Source organism: Lissotriton helveticus, chromosome 9, assembly GCF_964261635.1.
Source record: "Lissotriton helveticus chromosome 9, aLisHel1.1, whole genome shotgun sequence".
NCBI lineage: Eukaryota > Metazoa > Chordata > Amphibia > Caudata > Salamandridae > Lissotriton > Lissotriton helveticus.
The window spans coordinates 224,325,910-224,347,560 of record NC_136070.1 but is presented as its reverse complement, the minus strand read 5'-3'; the positions used below and the strand labels follow the sequence as shown (position 1 = coordinate 224,347,560).

Here is a 21,651-nt window from a genome sequence, read left to right as displayed (position 1 = left end):
GACCTTTAGCCGTCGCTCTTTTACTTTTTCAAGCACTGCACTTGTAATTGTGGTAGCATACACCTTGCAGGAGCATGCAGCGGCGCGCCACAAGTGCAGTGCTTGAAAAAGTGAAGACTGCTCTCCCAAGCGTGTGCAATGGCTTCTCCTCCCATTTTGCTCCATCGCACACAACTTCTCGTCACGCTGTTCCTGCTTGCAGCTACCCATCTTTCGCTCTTTAAGTCTGCTGTTTAGGTCTCAGCATAGGCGAAGGTGAGACAAGTAAGCCACTGGTAGCTCCCGGTTTACTGCTGCTGGCACCCGGTTCACTGCTGGTGGCATCGGAGCAGGGCGACACACACCATTCATTGACGGTGCTCCCTCTCTGCAGTACCTACCTGACTGCTTAGCCAGGGCAGAATTAAAGGCTTGCGCTTGACAGGGCACATTTGCCCAGTGCATTCTTCATTGCCCGGGGCTTTCTTCAAGGGGTCTGCAGTACACCGTGCTCAGAAAAAAAACTGCAGTGTTGTGTGCTTTATGCAAATTACATGTTTGCAATGCACACATTGTCTTTACGAAAGTCTTTCTAGTTTCTGGCTTGTTTTCATTGCTGTAGTCTGCACAGTGTGAGCTTGTGACTAGACTCATGCAGCAAAAGCAGGACAAGTTTCACTGAGTGCCAGTCTCTGCAGTCCCTCTCGGCGCTCGTAAGTGGCCTCATGTGTCCTTACTGGAGGAGTTTTGTGATGGTAGTCTCTCAGTGACCTGCGTTTGGTGGTCTCTTCTTCCTGTCTCGCTTCTGTGAAATTAGTATTCAAAGTATACCTTTCCCGATGTCGGATGGCTCAGCGGCCTAATTTTCAAACTCAGGAATGTTTTTTTTTTTTCTTTCAGTGCCACAGATTCACGTCTTAGTCAGATCGCTGCCTCTTTAATTCTTATACAGTTGATTATAATAAGGAACATTGAGGTATGTTTCAATGAACACCTATATTTTAAGCATCAAGATGCCACAAGGGGGAACATGTGCTTTACAATTACATATCACGTTGGCATGTACCATTTTTTTCTCTCCACACTTCTCTTTTATCTCAGACTTTGCTATCTCCTGCCTGTCCCAGATCCATACCCTGCATCTGCCCCACTTTCTTTCTTGCTTGCATTTATTTATTGCTGCTCACTCTGCCCGTCCTCCTTTACTCATTTGTTACAACTGTGACCTCTTCCTCTCCACTGCCTTTCACCCCCCACTCTAGTAATATCTACTTCTATTCTCATTCTGTCTATGCTCCTGCACTCACTCACCCCCTCCCCATTCCCGCTCTAATTCTCCCTTACCCCATTTCACTTTCGCTGCCCCCTCTTCTGTTACTTTCTCTCCTTTCCTCTTCCTCCCCTTGCCCACTTTCCTCTCCCTAATGCTCTTCCCCATAGCCTCTTCTGCTCCTTTCTCTTGTCCTTTTCCTCCCCTCCCGCATCTTTCTTTCCTCTTTCACTGCCTTGCCTAGTTCCTCTGCCCGTGAACTCTTTGCATTCCTTCCCTGACTGCGCCGTCGGTCCTTGGACATTGTAGTTCTCTCTGCAGATGGACAACCAGTTTCGCAGCCTCCCAGTCCCAAGCCCAGAATCGTGTTACGGAAATCACAATAGGCGAAGTGAGGTGGCTCATGCCCAGAGCCCTATCGGGGATTCAACCTGTCCCAGGACTTCCTCAAGAGTTGGAAGGGGACGATGCTAGCAGCTGAGCTATTGCATTATTGATTGATTGGTGATTCAGCCTCGTTTTCCCCCGTTACCCAGATGTATATAATACACCCAGGCATCTGTGAAATGCTGCCTCTCACCCACGCTGCAGCTGTCTTTTATACAGTTATCGCGTTGACCGCAAGTGACCCCATAATTCCACTCCACAACACAATTCCCTTGTACACCACCATTCCCCTACATACCACATACAGCCAGTCCACAACCCAGAATTCCACATCATGCCACGATATTCAACACTGCACCACATAATTCCACTCCAGTTCATACCACTACATGATACACAATCCCACTCCACATAATTATACTCCATAACACACAATCCCACTCCAAATACAGTACACTTAATATCGCATAATTACTATCCACATAATTCCACTACTGATAACTCCAATCAACACCACTCAATTCTACGCCACACAATTCCAAAGCAAGCAATTTTAATCCAACCCACATAATTCCACTCCTCATCATACATCCACTCCATAAAACATGGCTAAACGACATGCACATTAACAACGCCAATAGCTCTAGGATTGGTAGTCCATTTGACATGACTGCATCATCGCTCCTTGTGTTTTTTGTGGAGGTTGGGGGAAGTTTGGTTTCCACTCTAGTTTATGTATGCTGTGAGTGCTATGCGCAGTGTGTGCTGTGTGCATCTTGTGCACAGTGTGATTTTCATTACGTTCAGCTCGAGCACTGATAGTGTATGTCGCGTGCAGAGTAAAATACATGGCCAGGGTGGGCTTCAGTGGTATATAAAGTTTAGTGTGCGTAATCTGCCTTACGTGCACTGCATTGTGAGACCCTTAGAGTGTGAGCAGTGTTTCCTCAGTGCAGATTATGCAATATGCAAAGGGCACAATCTGAGTTGTTTGTGAATGGGGTTTTGTTGTGTGGACATTACCATAATATATGGCCTCTACGGCATGTGCATTATGTGCACATTATGATCTGTTCAATAGAAGCATATGGCGCCCTGTGCTCTGTCTTTGGTAGCTTGATTTACTGAGTGTCTCTTCCCTCTCCGCTTCGGAGAGCGATGTGCTTTCTCTCCTCATGCTGCGGACGAGAGTGCACTTTTCAATCATAAGCTAAACATTTTTTATTTTAAATATTTTTTTAATAAGGTTGTTCAATTAAACATAATCTCATCTTAATTATAGACAAGGTAACAAAAATGCATATAACATTTTTTATTATGACTTTGCAACATGCTGCACAAAAGCCACACAACTCTACAACATAGCTTAAATACATTAGCAAAGCCGATAGCTCTGGCTAAACACTTATAAGAACCCAAAGGCGAGACCTATTGGCTTTGCCAATGCTTGTATATTTATCCAACCCCCACCCACCCCAGAGCTTCTTTACCTTTACCTTCCTTTTGATTAAATGGCATATCCATCCACCGTTCATATTCAGGAAAATACTTTCGTCGTTCAGCACTGCATGAAAGTGCATGTGTTCTGTCTCTCACCCTTGTCCTCTGTCCTCCTGTGACCCCCCCCCCTCAAATTCTCACCCCCGCGCGCTCCTTTCAGGGTCTGTTTGTTCTTACTTCCTCCATACCCCAGCTTGTTTATAGTTCCCTCCACTTGGTGTTTTTTTGTGCATTTGTGTTCTTTTTTGACATTCCAGCTTCCTTTGTTGCTCCCCAGATTATTTTTATTTGTTCCATGACATCTCCACATCTAACTTGCCCCAACATCCCCACCCCACCCCACTCCTCTGTTGCTCCGCCTCCTGCCCTAACTGCCCAATTTGTTTAACAAACTTATTGTTACTTTTTGGCAGAAGGTCTTTTGTGATAGTAAATATTTTTTTTAATGCATCGTTCCAAGTGGCATCCACAATCTTCGACCATAAAACAATTAATTAAATTGTGCCCTCTGCAGCCTGCACAAGTGCATCTCGTGACACATGCCAGCAGCATTGTGACATATACTTGTTCATGCCTGCATCATTGCAGCTTTTGTTTTCTTCGTTTGGCACGACACGTCTGCAAAAAGCAAAGGCAATTGGTCAAAAAGACAAAACCTATTGGCTTTGCAAATGTTTGTTTCTACGAGGTATTTAGTAGTCCATAGTTTAGTCCTTTGTAGTAAATGTGACGGAATGAAAGTTGGCCCGTTCATCTGCCCTCAAAGATGAAAACATGGGACTAAACTTTTTCTTTTCTTCCTAAATGCAATGTGAATTAGTTTTTTCCTTGTGATATGCAATATCTTTTTTTGCTTTCCTCCCTGACTGCCAAAACCTGTAATCTAAACAGATCTCTAAGTTAATACAGTGAGCCTGATTCACTGTGATGGTGTTAAAAGTGCTGCATTTTTCAATTTGTAGGATTTTAATGCTTATGTGAAGCAGTAATTTGTTTCACATTTTTTATTAAAATCAAAAACTTCCATTAGCTTCTCAGGCTAAGCATGCACAGTGTTCCCATATTTTATCTACTAAAAGGAACTGTTCAATATTTACTGACTGTTATTGCAGTTTTGGGAATTTTGTTTAGGTCATTTTATTTTTTGTACAATAAACCTTTTCTCATTGATGCAACTCCTTGCTACACACAATATACTATTATAGAAACCATTGTAGATGTTAACACACATTTCATCCCCAATTGTTTTTATGAGCATGGTTGAGCTTTCCTTAAATTTAGCAAGTACATTTTAAAAGTATAGACTGCTTCACTTTTCTGTTACACAGGGTTCACGGGGTGTACTCGCTGAACTCCATCTGCTGCACACTTATTCTCAAATCCTGCTTATGACTATGCATTGTGTAAGGTATGCACAAGTAACATTTTGTTTTCTATTGAATGTAATAAACATTTTGACTTTGCAAATGGTATCCAAGTTAGAAATGGGTATGTTAGTGTTATTGAAGTGCAAGTCAAACTTGCAGGTAAGGATTAACGTTGAAAATTGCTTCAGTCCCTACTTATCAACTAAGAAAAATCATCTCTACTGGAACTGAACAAAACTATACTGGCATTACTGATGTATCGCATTACTGATGTATCTCATCTTTAGACTGTTTGAGAGCACTTTGAGTTTTAGTTGTAATTGAGATGTATTAAATTTGAGTTTAGTCACCAGTCATGGTCCTTGATAACACTGCAGCGGGTTACTGTAGAAAACAGTGGATTTCCAGTTCAGTTCAGAAATATTTTAAACACCCAGAAAAAAAGTTGGCTAAAATAGCAGCAGTAACATATCCGACTCATTAATTTTTACAATGATGCCTTTATCTTGCTGTTTTTGTCCATTTGCCTTAATATGTTGTGTGATTTTGATTTCCTAGCATTACTTGAGAAAAGGCGCCTGGAGTTTGCAGATCAACTTAACAAAATGGAGGCCAGGCCTAGGCGCCAGTCTCTGAAGGAAAAGGAGCAACCAGCAGCACAGCGGCAACAACAGAGTGAAGAGCAGAACAAAGAGAACAAGGAACGCGAAGATGGTAAGGTGGTTCAACTCGAGGAAGAGATGGATGTTCTAGAAGTGATGGAGGTAACAGGTAACCAGAGCAATGATCTTGAAAGGGAGGCAGCAAGAGAGGAAGAAAAGGAAGTGGGTCCAACTCATAGTGATGTAGAAAAGGAGCAAGAGGAGGTAGTGCATGAGGAGGAAGATCGAAAATTGGAAGCTAGTGTTGCAGTAGACGAGGATGAAGTGGACGTGCGTGAATGTGAGCAGCAGGAAGATAGTTACCAAGAAAGTACACTTGTGTATGAGGAAAGTATGTTAGTGTATGAGGAAAGTGAGGAAGCAAGGGATGAAAACAATGAGTATTCAGCAGTTGATCAAAGCCTGACTGAAAATAACCATGATGATGACTTTGAAGCAGCAGCGGAGGCTAGGCAAGAAATAGACTATAGTATGGCAGAGTATGACACTCAGCCCGAAAATGAATCTGTTGCTGAAATGGAGAGAGATAATGATTATCCTGAAATGGAAACTGAATCTCCAGAGAAGCAGGAGAGGGAGCTTGAACCAGAGTTCAGGCCTGAAGTAGAGATTCAACCAGAGATTGAGCCACAGCAGGAGGTTGAGGTTGAGCCTGAGCCCGAGCAGGAGGCTGAGCCTGAGCAGGAGGCTGAGCCATTTCCTCATTCTATCCATACATTACAAGAACCAGTGGATGAAGAAGCTGTTTTATCAGCATTTAAACTGGCTGAGATGCAGGTACAGGATATTCCATTACCACCTTTACCACATAAAAGTAAAGCTAGAAGCCGAAGTAGGGGTCGAACTAAAAACAAAATCAGTAAGACTAGAGGCCGTAGCAGTAGCACCAGCAGTACTAGCAGTAGTGAGAGCAGTAGTAGTGAGAGCAGTTCTAGCACTGGTAGTAGTTCTAGTCGAAGCAGTTCTAGTAGCACTAGCACGAGTAGCGGCAGCAGTAGCAGAGGCAGCAGCAGTAGCACTAGTAGCAGTAGTGAGAGTAGAAGTCGTAGCAGAGGAAGAGGTGGGCATGCTAGGGACAGGAAGCGCAGAAGGAGTGCAGATAGGAAGCGAAGGGATGCCACAGGGTTAGATAGAAGTCACAAGTCTTCAAAAGTTAGTGGCCGAGATGTAAAAGGATCAAAGGACAAAAGCTCACGGTCTGACAGGACTACCAGGAAGAGATCTATGTCCGAAAGTAGTCGGACAGGCAAGAGACCATCCAGAAGTGAAAGAGAACGCAAGTCAGACAGGAAAGACAAAAGACATTGACGGAAGAGACCCACTCGTTACACCAGAAGAGACTTTGAGGAATGAAAAGTATTCCTTTCCCAACTATGGAAAGAGGACACTGCCTTAACAGTTGCATGTTGTAAAATTGTTTTGGGAAAGGGGTGGCTGTTAAAAGTACCAGACATTCTTGTACTTTTTTCACAGTTTTGTAAAAGGTTATGTATCAAATTATGGAACGATCAAGAACTTGTAATAAAACAAAGGAAGGCATTTACATTCCTTTGTCTTGTTGTCTTTATTCTTAAACAACCGTCACCCTATTCTTTGTAATTTTAAAGGCAGACTTTTTTCTGAAGTTTGTGATTGCTTCCAGTTCTGTAACATAGTTCCATGTAGAATAAATGTACATTTAATTATTATTTTTAAATACCTTATTTTGTTTTGACAGTTTGAAGTTTTTTTTGGGTGGGAGGGGCTGAGAGGAGCGAGGTGTATGTATAAAGATTTTATTTTTCATAACGTTGTCCAGTGTAAATGTTTTCAACACTCAACTATTTTTGGTCCTATAAAAATCTAGTGGGGTCGCTTCAATGGCCTAATGGCTTCAGTTCAGATGGACGTTATTCTTGTTAAATTTTGAAGTGTATGAAGTTCATCCTGGAAAAATCATTTTAAAAAATGCACTGTGGGGAAAGTGGTTGAGAAACAAAAAACTGTTCAAAATAAATGCAAGACATAAACAGAAGTGTTATGGTGGAAAAGTATTTTATCAAAATTGTATTTGTTTTATAATTTTGTATGACTACTTTAGATTATACTGTTTTCCTGTTCTGTACCTGTGCAAAATAAACATGGCTTTTTAGACAAAGGTGTAAGTGCATATTATTTTCAAACCCACTACATTAGAATCCATAAGGATTAGGGCAGAAATCAAAACTGATGAGAGTAAGTCGTCAGTTATATCCTATTTCAAGGAAATGGTGTTCTTAACATTTTCTTTTGCAGTTAAGACTCAATGATGCAACACAGTTTACCAAATATATTGACTAAATATATTGTCTAGTAATTCACTATAGGAACCCATGATTCCAATACTCCAATCTGTCACATTTCCCTGGAGCACTGTTGTGTATGCTTATAGGAAATCTGTGTACTGCAATTATTAACAAGTCTTTACACCTTCTACCCAGGATCTTTGACCAGATGAAAACTTAAAGGATGTTGTATAATGCAGTTTGTATTTAAGGGTAGAGGGCAGTTCCTATGTTTAGAGTTTTTGCCCTTTAAAGGAGCCATGCGGTGAATATCACAATATGCCTCAAAACCCAAGACATCATCCTCACACAAAAGAGCAGTCTAGAATGCATATTGTTGGTGACTTACTGATGCAGGACTGGGTTAAAAGAACTGTTCCTTCTATCTGATAGACATCTAGCTGCAGATTCCTTACCCTTGAATTTCAGACTAGATTCGCGGAATACGCTTGCTGGAAGGTGATGGTTGTTGGCTCCACGTGACATCGTCTGTGTCGTCTCCACCATTGTGACATTGTGCTACCTATATGAGCCACTTTGTTGCGTTGGTGTCAGTTCTTTTCTTTCCGTGCCAATTAGAGCTGATCCGCAAAGAGAGCTACTCTCCTTTTGACATTTTTTTGTTGTTGTTTTTTAAAGGCTTCCAGATTCAAGCCTTGTGGCGCCTGTCACTGCGTAACGGATCCACACCTGGTGTTCCTTTGGTGCATGAAGAGTGACTAGAATTCAAAGTCGTGCTCCGACTACTGGGCCATGCCTCCTAAAGCTTTGTGGGAGCGCGGTCCCTTAAGCTACTTGCGGCTCAGCGCTGTGCCATTTGCCCAGGAGGTCTTTCTTGGTCCCGGTCGAGATGAAGGCCACTCCGGGAGCCCCAAGTCTTCGTCCTCCTTCAAGTCCTTGAGTCAGTCAGGTAAGAAGCACAAAAAGTACTAGAGTAGACAGAGAAGTCTGTGTTCTAGGCCTCGTTCGGCTGAACCTGTGCCTGGGTTGGCTCCGCGATTCCCTGTAGCCGGAGTGACCGCCGCCCGACTCAAGGAATTTTATGACGCCATATGCCTCAAATTTGGGCGGACCTGAAACTCATGGCATGCCTTCAGGCCCCGCAGGCTCATAGAAGACCCAATTAGGTTCCGAGCTGGCGGCTCCAGCACTGGCATCGATGACCGACCCATGGATCCGGACCAACAACTGTTGTGCCACTGAAAACAACCCTGGTGCCGGCCCTTACACTTCTGCCAGCACCAACCCCATTCTTATCCCGGACGACCCGGAGCAGGATCGGTGCCCTGCACCGAGCAACCCAAATTCCATTCCCCTGAGAGTGTGGAGCTCCAAGCTTCTACCTCATAAGCTGTGTTTCCTTCTGCAACCCCAAGAGACTGGCTAGTGGGAGTAAGAAAATCTGTTCGAGGCATGTGAGCTGTAGATCACATGCTTTGGATGGTTTGGATACTCTAGTGTGGGGTCCGGATGTTTGCAAGTTGTTTTTCTTTGAAGAAGTCTTTCCAGGCACGAGGTAGGAGACTCCTTCTTCCGGTGATAGTACGCATGGGGATCGACTACATTGAATTTTTGTATAAAAAAAAAATCCACCATCAGGTTCGTACGTGTATTGCTGCTCTCCGCTTCGAAGCAGGTTCTTCAGGTTCCCCTCGGTGCACAATATACTCTACTCACGTCAGTATTGTTTCAAACGCATATCCCACTTACCCGTGTATCGTATTCATAGAAGAAAACCTCTATTTCGATTGAAGATCTTTGGAATGGCCGTCCGACCTAACCGAATCGGTCCACTTCGCAGTCGATGGAACAGACTCCATTCAAATTCTGTCGTCGGTGCCACGCCAAGTATTCTTGCACCAACTCACACGAATTGTTCAACTTGTGCTAGTCTCCGGAGCTCAACGAACAGGACTGCGACGTGTGCAGATCGTTCCGATTGAAGAAAACACTCTGATCGTCCGGCTCGATGTTGCAAATTGTAGTCTAAACGTCGAATACACGCTGGACATCTTCGGCGAGGATCAGAGCGCGAATTCAACGCACAAGGAGCAGAAGAACTAGTTTCTATTCCAGAATCAGACTCCGAGATGAAAGACTTGCCACAAGTACCGAACGCCCCTTGACCCAAACTCCAACTGGGCCAAAACAAAAGGCTTCGGTCCCACCCCTGCCTTTGGGCCACGGTGTGCACCAAGATGTTTCTGACATCCTGCCCTCCTGCTCAGCACTGAAACACGTCACTAAGCCTTCCAGCTCTGGATCAAGCCGGCCAAAGTGGCACCGGGCCAAAACCTTTAGGCCCAAAGCCAAAAACCGCTTTGGAGCTGAAATCATTGACACCAAAAACGAAGCCTTCTTCAACACCGAAACTTTCTGTGCCGAAAAGTCATTCTACCCCGGAACCGGAACCTCAGTGCCGTAACCTAAAACTGCAACAAGGTACACAAATGGTTCTGTCGGGTGTGTATTATCTCTTCAAATGTTTCTGACTATTCAGCCAATTGTTAATTTCCAAATCAATTTTTTCAAAGAATAAATTACAAGAAATGCAAAACCAAACCGACTAGAGTATGACAAATGTTTATATAGATTGCTTCATTTATCAATACCGTTATTCAAATATATACATAGCTGTCAATAATACATGCTGACGCATCATTTGTGAAAGAATTGTGACATTCGGTGCTCAGTGATATTCGTGAAAGTTAACTATATACAGTGATAATTTGGGATAAGGGAAGGAACAAGGTTGAATCGGCCAGTAGTACAAAGTTCTCCAGATAGTTCTGCAGACCACAAGTGTTGGTCTCGGCGCAGAATCCATAAAACTGGTCCAGATAGTTCTAAAGTCGACATTTCAACCATGGGTAAGCACTCTTAAAATGTAATTGCAGGTCTTCATCACCTCAAGGTAAGGAGGGAGGGGGGTGGTTCAGACAGCCTGTTGATTAAAATGAACTGGGGTCAGGTTTGGATTTAAGGCAGATTAGCCAGAAAGTTAGTGTAATATTTATGGTGGTAAAGACTCACCTTAAGGGGTGGGGCCAGGTGAGCTTACCTGGGACTGGCTCGAGCAGGGCCACTTGTAATTCTGTGGCAGGCTAAGGGTAATCACTCCCTTAGTTTAGTGATTCTACAGGAAGAAATGGGCGTAGGAATTAGGATCAGATTCTCCACCCATGCAAATATCTCTAAGAGATGACATGAGGTTGAGAGGACACTCACCTCCACTGTCAATGGCGCTTTAGTAATGCAATCCACTTGTGTGTTTTATCATCAAGGGGGAAGACCGATAATGCGTGGCCCAGAAGTAATCTGCCAAGAAGAGAGTTATAATTAATAAACCGTTTCTCAATTAGTTTATTTTATTTATTTATTTTTTATATAGCAGCTTTCATTACTGAAATTCCCTCTTCTCTCTTATTTTTCTTAGCTAATTTGATTTCTTTTTGTTTGGCTTCTTTACGCCATAAGCGGAAAGAGTCAAACATCGCCGGCCGGGCTTTCTTTTTAAAGATTTTAACTTCAAGGTTGTCTAAGATTTCGGAATCAAAACTACCATATTGGGGCCATTTTAAAACACCATCTTTCCTGGTGTATTTAATCCATACTTCGTTTTAGGTGATGGGGCCTACCCCATGTTTCACATATAGCTCGTAAGTTGGAGTTCCAACTGGAGGAACCGGACATGAGTCCTCCAATCGGAAGTCCCTATTATTAAAACCAAGACAAAACAAATTTCCAAGTCTAAGACTAGGCATCTTCGCTCTCTAGTCTAGTTCCAAACGTCAAAGGATTATCGATTACGATATTTCTCGTGAATACACGAGTCCTTCGGTTTTGGTGCTTGCAAGTACCAACAAATTATCCCAAAGGATACCCAAGACTAAGACCAACTAAGGACTGGGAGACGCTCCACTATACTTAACTGAAATATCGATGACGTCACCAGAAGACTCGTCTTAGTGTTTCGCTCTACCAAACTTCAAGGGTCCAAATCAGGGCGATAGCCAGGGCAGCAGTCCTTGTAGCCGTCTGGAAGCGGGGAACCTCGCAGCAAAGACCTTCGGACCACGTCGACATGCAGGGGTCGATGAGGTGGTTGGCCGTCCTCTGTAATTTTCACACGAAGCTCCTCACGATCCTCTGGCTGACTGGTACCACTGGAATCGCCCCAAACGTTGGGCGCCAGTTAAGTTGCAGAAGCATACAGTTGAGCGTGGGATTAAGCTGTTACACTGCGCTCACCTCGAGGATCCACGTTTTCTGTTTCATGGTCGTTCGGGTGCCGTAATTACTTGCTGCCCCGTCCACGATCGCTAGGATTTCCAAGCGTGGACCTGTATATACCGGTTAGACAAGCGCGAGGACGCTCCGCTTGCAACTGCGCGTTGATCTGTTGCCTCGCAACCAAACCGGCGTAATAGTATCACGTCTCCTGATGTGCCCGGCGAACCGCGGTTCTAGCCGGCAGTCAGCCATGAAAGTCTGTGGGGGGGATTGCTGAAATGTAGATTATAATTCTAAACATCCATCAATGTGCCATGAAAATCAAATTAATCATGGCGGCATGCGTCCATTTCCAAGCGCTAGCGTTTGGCACAAAATGTCATTGTGATATCTCGCTCGTGAGGGCAGGTAGCCCCGCTCCGAGTTTGTTGGTTCAGAATGAAGTGATTTAGGAAGTGCATGCAGTGACAAATTAAGGACACATCTTGTGCAGTGTAAAATGTATGAAATCATTTCAAACAATCACGAATAATCGAGCACTCACCTATTGCCAGCTTTGGAACAGGGATTACATTGTGTGTAAATCATTGTTTTAAAAGCAGAACAAGGTAGTGCCACCCAGCTATATGCACGATATTTAAACCATTCTATGTATCATCAGAATGAACAGATACAATTCAGCTCAATTCCACGAGAGTGCAGAATTTGATGACCGCAAATGGTGGGTTCTAGAAAAGATTTGCCCAAATGCCCGGGGGGAGGGAGGGGGTGTCCATCACCACATCACTCAACTACAAAGTGTAGATGGATACAATTCCTCAACTCAGTCCAGAATGGGTTGAAAGAAATGGAGGGCATTTCCAGACAAATGGGACAACTGTAGCTCTATGTAACATTCATGTCTACCGTTGGACCACATGACACACCAGAACTTCGTGACACCCATGCTCATTATCGCTAACTCCACCACACATTTCCAGGATGTGTGGGAGCTTGATCAAGCGATATGTGCAGGGACAGGAAATTGCCAATATGCATGCATCTTGCACCTAATGCATTTGAATTTCTGCTAACAATTATGATCTGTTCACTTTAGGAAAATAGACTTGGAATGATCTAGGAATATCGTCAATATGCTCACATCTCACATTGAATGTTTAGAGAATATCGTACCTGAAGTTAGGTGGCATTACTAAAGAACAAAGTCTGCACTCTCGTGGAATTGAGCTCAATGAATTGTATTGGTTAATTCTTATGATGAATTGACTACCGCTTCCTTCGTACCTATTTACATGACTCATATTCTCATGTCTCTGGCCTCCTTCTCTCATATCATCATGTGACCACATTCCCTCTCTTTTTTTCTTCTCCTCTGCCGAATCCTCCCCTACCCTTTCCCAACACCGCGTCCTTCCACTCCTCCCTTTCCACGTCTCTCCCTCCACAGCTTCAACACACTGCCCTCCCTTGACTTCTCACGTGACTATCTGATTCTCTTTCTTTGCCCAATACTCCTGCTCTCAATTTCCCTTCCCCCACCCAGGACCTTTCTCTATCTAAACATGGTCCCAACAATACAGCCCCCAGGCAGGAGATACGTGCCTCTGTTCAAACCTTATGCACCTCATGCAACCTTCCCCCTCTCCGCTCCTAGTCTTTCCAGCTTCTGTCCTCTGCCCTCACATGCCCTTGCCCTTTGTCCCCACCCGGTTTTTCTGTGATCCTTAGACAGACTTCCTTTCGTCTCTATGGTTGTCTATTCCCTTATCCTCACTCCCTCTCGTCCCCTACCCCCCACTACTTTCTCTTGCCTTTCACTCCTCCCCTAATTGTATTGCTGATTGTTTTATTTAATGTTTACTTGTTGATTTTCTTCTAGTATATTGTTGAACCACATTGTTGCACTTCCTGTCGTCTCTCCTATTGTCTCCTAACGCATCCTCCCTCTATTTGTCTCTCCCTCCCTCCTCTCTCAATGTTTTGAGACTGAACTATTTTGTCTGATGCCCAATGGAGCTACTTGGTTTAGCTATAGGAGAGATGGGCCTTGGATTCCCTCCTTGGTCGTCACCTACCCAGTCAGTCTTTAGTCAGACTTCTTTTCGGCTCTCCTTATTGTCTCTTCCCTAGCTCCTATCCTCTCTCCCCTGAATCTCACCCCTTGCCTGCTACTCTGCCCACCCCCTGTCCTTTGTGCCCTTTGACTAAGCACTCCTTCTCCCCTTGTTGGGGAAAGATCCAATATTTATACTCTGGAGTCTCAGCGAACCCGCTGAGTGAGTCCACTGCACCAAGGGAGCCACTCACACTTGAGGTATGGTATGGCACCCCTTGCCAAAGCACTCCCTCTCCCCTTTTTGGGGAAGGATCCAGTATGTAGGCCTTGGAGTCTCAGAGACCTCTCTGAGAGAGTCCACTGCGTAAAGAGAGCCTCTCGCAATAGAGATAGGAAAGGGATACCACTTCCCCTGGGATCACAGCTTACTGGACTTTGGACGTTGCCTTGACTCGTCTACCAGTTTGTGTCCCCGTCACCCTTCCCCTCTTCTCCCCATGCTGTGACTCTCCCCCTCCCCTCCCCTCCTCTTTCCCACCTTCATTATCTGTCTATTTCCCCTACTCCAACCCCCCCTGAATCTCTCACCTTGCCTTCTTTTCCCCTTACGTATTTGTGCTTATTGTTTATCTCGACCTTACAAGTAACTATGTTGCCATGCTCTAAGAACTGTGTAACTTTTGTAACGATGTAACCTGTAACTATGATCTGAGGCTCATGTAAAGCGCTCTGATAACTCCGGGTCTAGCCAGCGCTATATAAAACTTTTAAAATAAATAAAAATAAATAAATAAAAATAAGAATGGTTTAAATATCGTGCATATAGCTGGGTGGCACTACCTTGTTCTGCTTTAAAACAATGATTTACACATAATGTAATCCCTGTTCCAAATCTGGCAATAGGGGAGTGCTCGATTATTCGTGATTGTTTGAAATGATTTCATACATTTTACACTGCACAAGATGTGTCCTCAATTTGTCACTGCATGCACTTCCTAAATCACTTCATTCTAAATCAACCAACTCAGAGCGGGGCTACCTGCCCTCACGAGCGAGATATCACAATGACATTTTGTGCCAAACGCTAGCGCTTGGAAATGGACGCATGCCGCCATGATTAATTTGATTTTTATGGCACATTGAGGGATGTTCAGAATTATAATCTACACTTCAACAACAATCCCCCCCACAGACTTTCATGGCTGACTGCCGGCTAGAACCGCGGTTCGCCGGGCACATCAAGAGGCGTGATACTATCACGCCGGTTTGGTTGCTAGGGAACAGATCTACGCGCGGTTGCAAGCAGAGCGTCTTCACGCTTGTCTAACCGGTATATACAGGTCCACACTTGAAAATCCTAGCTATCGTGGACGGGGCAGCAAGTAATTACGGCACCCGAACGGCCTTGAAACAGAAAATGTGGATCCTCGAGGTGAGCGCAGTGTAGCAACTTAATCCCACGCTCTACTGTATGCTTCTGCAACTTAACTAATTGAGAAACTGTTTATTAATTATAACTCTCCTCTTGGCAGAATAGTTCTGGGAAAAGCGCTATCTGTCTTCCCCCTTGATGATAAAACACACAAGTGGATTACATTACTAAAGCGCCATTGACAGTGGAGGTGAGTGTCCTCTCAACCTCGTGTCCTCTCCTAGAGATATTTGCATGGGTGGAGAATCTGATCCTAATTCCTACGCCCATTTCTTCCTGTTGATTCACCGAACTAAGGGAGTGATTACCCTAGCCTGCCACAGAATTACAAGCGGCCCTGCTTGAGCCAGTCCCACGGAAGCTCACCTGGCCCCACCCCTTGAGGTGAGTCTTTACCACCATAAGTATTACACTAACTTTCTGGCTAATCTGCATTAAATCCAAACCTGACCCCAGTTCATTTTAATCAACAGGCTGTCTGGGGGGAAAAAATAAAAACTCCTTGCCTAGTCCTGATGAAGACCCGCAATGACACTTTAAGAGTGCTTAACCAGGGTTGAAACATTGACTTTAGAACTATCTGGACCAGTTTATGGATTCTGCACTGAGATTAACACTCGTGGTCCGCAGAACTATCTGGAGAACCTTGTACTACTGGCCGATTCAACCTTCTTTCCTTATCACTGTATATAATACACTTTCACGAATATCACTGAGCACCGAATGTCACAATTCTTTCACAAATGATGTGCCAGCATGTATTGTTGACGGCCAAGTATGTATTTGAATAAGGGTATTTATAAATGAAGCAATGCATTTAAAAATTTCTTGTCATACCCTAGTCGGTTTGGTTTTGCATTTCTTGTCATTTATTCTTTGAAAAAATTGGTTTGGAAATGAACAATTTGCTGAATAGTCAGAAATATTTGAAGAGATAATACGCACCCGACAGTACCACTTGTGTACCTTGTTACTACTGCCCAGGTTCTGAGGGATACTGGGTTACCCCAATGTGTCTAACCTAAAACTGTTCCTCCGAAGCTGCAGGATCTGATTTTCAACGCCCCAACACCCATATCGGACCCAAAACAAAAGGAACTTTATATAAATCCAGATACAGGACACTGACTAAATCACCTCAGAAACGCAAACCTGAGTCAGAGTACACCCGTTACCATATTCCTCTGAGGAGGAAGCATGTCGGTTCTAACCCCTCCCCTCCTCCGCCACGTTCCCCTACACCAACTCCTCCACCTTTGCAGCATTTACTAATTACACCAACTAACTCTCCACCACCACTTGATGATGATTTGATGATGATGGAGGAGATGGGGCACAATATTTTACCATAGACCCCTGGAAGGATTATACCACGGATTCACCTACAGATAATGACCCAGATATTTACCCTGCATAGCCTTCCCCTCCAAGACAATGTAGGATATCTAGAATTACTTGCTAGAGCTGCAGAATGTCATGGGGTACAGTTACAAAAGGAATCTCTAGAGGAAGATTTCTTATTTGAAACGCTCAGTAGCACACAAAGGGCTAGCCACACTCTACCTATGCTTAAAGGTATGATGAGACATGCTGACGATATCCTTAAAGATCCAGTGCGTGCTCGCATTATCACCCCCAGAGTTGGTACAAAATATGACCCTGCTCCCTCCGATACAGTCTTTATTAAAGTACAGTTACCACTAGTCTCTTTGGTGGTCTCTAATGCTCGTAAACGGGCCATGTCACTGACTATAGGGGATGTTCCCCCTCCAGACAAAGTCAAAACTTTTAGACGCCTCCGGTAAACGAGTAGCTGCCAAGCAGAAATCATTGGCGCATTTCCAACACGCGGGCCCTGATATCCATATATTATAGGGCACACTGAGGTGAAATGGAGCAATTGCTACAACACTTCCCAGATGAGCAAAAAGCAAAAGCCCCGGATTTAGTCCAGGAAGGTAAGCTCATGTCCAATTCCTCAATTATAGGCGGTTTAGATGCTGCAGACAAAGCAGCTTGAGAGATCAACTCTAGTGTGTTATTAAGGAGACCTGCATGGTTGAGGATTTCTGGTTACAAACCTGAAGTATAACAGTCTATTTTAAATACTCCTTTTGAGAAGGGATATCTCTTCGGGCCCGAAGTAGATAAATAATAGAAAAAATTAAAAAAGCCACAGAAGTAGCCAAGTCTATGGGAGCTCTGCCTTCTCCCTCTAATCGGGGTTCCTTTAGTCGCTCATTCTACAGGGAAGGGTCGAAAACCATGTCCTCTGACAATAATGCAGCCTCCCACAAGGCCAACAATCAATCTTCCTCTACAAGTGGTTTCTTTAGAGGATTATACAGAGGCCAGTCAGTCAATTATCTTTATTCGATTATTAAAAATCATAAAAAGACGAGCATTATTACATAGCCACATTTCATCAAAACACAAGTTAATTCATAATTACAACAAACATTCAAATTTTAAAAACTCTAAAACCACAATATACAAAGTGAGTTATACAAAAGTATTAAAAATATTTAAAAAAACGTTTTTTTGTTGTTGTTTTTTTTTAAAAAGGGGAATCAATGTTCAGGAATAAGGTGCCTATTTCTTGTACGATGCTTATTTATACGTGCTCCTGCAACTAAGAAGCTAGCAACATGGAAAGCTACTCTTTCATTGGGAAGGAGTTGCAGGTACATCAGAGCTGGTTTAACCTGGGTAAAGCCTAAATTGGGCAAAATTGGAGACAAATATCTTTTTCTAATCTCAGTATAATGGCAGCAGAACATGATAAAGTGAGTCGTGTCCTGGGTAGAAAAGTGGTCACAGTCACATGGTTCGGCATTTTCGGGTCTATTCCATATTTTAAAATTACCCAGAATGAGATGGATCAAAACGAAATCTCGTTAAAAGGAAACGATGGTATGGTTTTGTTACCAGGAGAAGATACAGTTCCATTCCTGGGACAGATGTCAACAAACAGTGTTTCCTAACCATGGTTATTTTTTAGCTCTATGGCTTCCCTCCAGAACATATAAATGTGTCAAGGTATTTTTTACAAATTTAAGATCTTCCTGTCTTATCAGATCTGGGGATGAGAAAAGCTCTGGTCGACCGGCTAAAATTAGCTGCATTTGTATATATTTTACCCACGGGATGTTTTGGGCTCTGTCCAGGGCTAAGCAGTCTTTTAAGATGATGTGATTTAATGTAAGCTCCTGGTTAAGCCAAGTTTTCAACCATCCTATAACTGGGGCTAGTTTTAAAATGTCAGTTATATAGCCCAATCCTAGCTCTGTGTGTATTACATAGGTGGGAGTTGATTGGGGGACAGAAAGCAGGGTTCTCAAAAATTTATTTTCTACTTTCTGGATTTTTTCATGGTTAGTGTACCCCCAGATAACAGAACCGTACTGGGCAACAGACAAACATTTCGCTTTATAAACCTTTATAATGCTTTCCATGGGGCGGGCTCCAAGTTTTTTAGCAAAACCAAGCAACCCTGCTGCCGCTCTTGCAACAGCATTGCTTTTAACGGATTGCTGGGGGCCCCAAGTGCCCTTTTCATCAAAGGTCACCCCTAAGTATGGAAAAGATGAAACTCTCCTGACCTCTTTCCCAGTACAGTAAAATGTTTTCGACTTTCTTTTCCTGCCTGCAGCTCCTACAATCATTACATGAGATTTGTCTGTATTCGTTCATGTCCAACGAGGACATGAAATCCCCAAAAGATGAAAGGAGTTTATTTAAAGCCACTCCGGAGCGTGCCAAAAGAACTGCGTCATCCGCGTACAGGAGGACAGGTATCTTTGTCTCACCTGCACGCGGGATATCAGTATGGGATGATGCCAAGACTACCTCAAGATCGTTTATATAGAGGGTAAAGAGGAGGGGGGCAAGGATACACCTTGCCTGACCCCCCTCTCTGAATTAAAGTGGCAAGTGCATCTCCCTTCCCTAGTCACTCTGACCGAGGTCATAAGGTCCCTATGTAGCTCAGCCAGATAGCTAACCACAGGGGGGGGTCAATGCCCATAGTCAAGAGGACCCTCCACAGCTTAGCCCTGTTGACCAGGTCAAAAGCTGAGGAGAGGTCCATAAAGGCCATGTACAGAGAACCCCCCTTGGCAATTACATATTTGTTTATAATCAGTTTAGGTTTAGGCACTGGTCTAAAGTTCCTCTTTTGGCTCTAAAACCGTATTGCGCGTCTGACAGGACACCCTTCCCTTCTAAAAAAAATGAGTCAATCTTCCTAAAAGGACTCTTCCCAAGATTTTAACGCTGGAATCAATGAGAGAGATTGGCCTATAACAGGCCGGATCTGTCCTCTGTCCCTTTTTAAAAATTGGAACTATCGTAGACTTGGCCCAACTAGTAGGAAAAATAAGATCCCTAGTAGCATTAAAAATGTTTGTGAGAATCTTAGCACTTAATTCAGGGGCACTCTTAAAAAAGTCTGCGGGAACCCCATCGGGGCCCGGTGCCTTTTTATAGAGTGTGTCATTAATTGCTTTTTTCACCTCCTCTAGACTAAAAGGAGAGATAGTAGTTACTACTTGTGTGAGCGGCATCTCAGTCTGGAATGGTATCAGGACAACTATAGATGTTACTAAAATGTGTCACCCACTGTTCGTCTGGTATGATACAATCTGCTCTTTGATTTTCTAGTCCCACAAAGTATGGGTGGTTTATTATTGCCCAAAATTTGGCACTGTCTCTCTGTATATTGGGCGATAATAAATCATTCCAGGCCTCCTTTTTAATCTCAGATTTCCTCACCCTGACAGCATAACTGTATTGTTTTCTCAGTGATGCTATCTGCTCTTTATCTCTAGGTTTATTTTTTAGAGCCTTTAGGAGGATTGAGTGAGCCTTGGAACAATTTGAATCAAACCACTTGGGACACCTAGGCCTATTGTATTTTATCTTTACGGTCAGGTCTAAATTGACCTGGCAGCAGATAACATTAAAAGCCTCTATCATGGTAGTACCAGAGTTATTATTATCCAAACAAATGGCTACTTCCTCCTTAACTTTAGCCAGAGTATCTTGTAAAAAGGTGATTGGGGTTACTTGGTCCCACTTCAGTCTACGATTCTGGTCTCTCGGGACTAATTCTGTCGCACATAAAACATCAATCTCCCTTTTTGCCAAGACTCCTTGTGATATGATCTCTATAATCACAGGGTTATGGTCACTAAAAACTGTAGTTTCTACCTTACAGTTAATCACTTCAGGCAGAATACTAGAGGATAAAAAGATGTAATCATTGATTGTGCCTGTATCGTTACCAACATACGTTGGTAACCTCAGGCCTATAGGACAACTGTTTGATTCATAGAGATTAAAAGTGGCTAGGAGCAATTCCAAAGCCTCACCACGTGGTGAGTGCTCGAAATGCGGTGTGGAGGAGTAGAAGAGAGATTACTCGTATTCCGCGTGGCAATCCGTAGGGCATGGATGAATGTTAAAATCGCCTATAAGGATAATATCATACCCATAGGCACTGTTCTCGCTGTGGGTAGACAGGAATTCCTCTAGAATTACCAAATGCTCGTTTGGTGTTTGACTGACGGGAGAATTATAAAAATTAACAAGTAGTATGGGCTGAGAGTTTGGTGTAGTTAGTTCTACCGCTAAACAATTTTTTGAATTAGATTTAATGTGTCTTGACTTTCCTTGAATATCTAATGAAATGTATATAGCCAAGCCCCCCTTTGCCCTTCCTGCTTTACTAGGAACGGCAGGTACAATGAAATGAGAAAAGCCATCCAAAACTATTCTGTCTGACGTTTCCCAAGTTTCTTGAAAGGCGAGGACATCATAGGATCTAATTTTGTCCAGCCAATTCTGATCATTCTGTTTGGCTTTAAGACCAGCGATATTCCTGCTCATGATTCTACAGGACCTAATACCTGCAGGATTCCGAACCAATGAACTGGGGGCAGGCTGGGAGCCCTCGCCAATACTGACATGTCTAGGGGAAAGTCAATCGTTATGGTCCATAAAAGATAGCGGGGCATAGCGATTGAACAATTGAAGGGGATGTACAAAAGAATTATGCTGTACTGAATGGGAATGGTGAGTTGCTACATTAGACCTTGGGTCCTGGTCCCATCCAAGGTTCGAGTCCCAATTTCTACCCCACCCCAGCGCAGGGGTCCTTGGATAAGTAACATCCTGCTGTTCACCATACAAGAACTTCAGAGTTAAGGGAACAACAGTGCCCTGTCTGCGTTGAGGGGGGAGTATATTAGCAAGAATATTTGGGAGGACGTCATGATTAGAGAAACTCACTGTCACGCAGTCCCCTTTAAACTTTTTCGTCCGGTTTCCCAGCCAGGGGACCCTAGTTGCTGACTTGATTACGCTTGCCATATGGTGCTTTCCCCCTGGTGCTAGCCGTGTTGCTGGTTAGCCAGTGTAAGGCCTTACTTGTGAGAGAAGTCGGGGATTCTACTGTACCCC

General features: G+C 43.6%; 1 protein-coding gene across 1 annotated transcript in view; it reads left to right on the top strand.

Moving 5' to 3' along the window:
- PNN (pinin, desmosome associated protein) overlaps positions 1-7,302 on the top strand; it is a 168,906-nt gene extending 161,604 nt beyond the window's left edge. Inside the window, exon 9 of the mRNA XM_078659762.1 lies at positions 5,062-7,302. Coding sequence (XP_078515888.1) covers positions 5,062-6,473 — 1,412 coding nt within the window. The 3' untranslated portion in view covers positions 6,474-7,302. The remainder of the gene's footprint in view (positions 1-5,061) is intronic.
- The last annotated feature ends 14,349 nt before the right edge of the window (positions 7,303-21,651 follow it).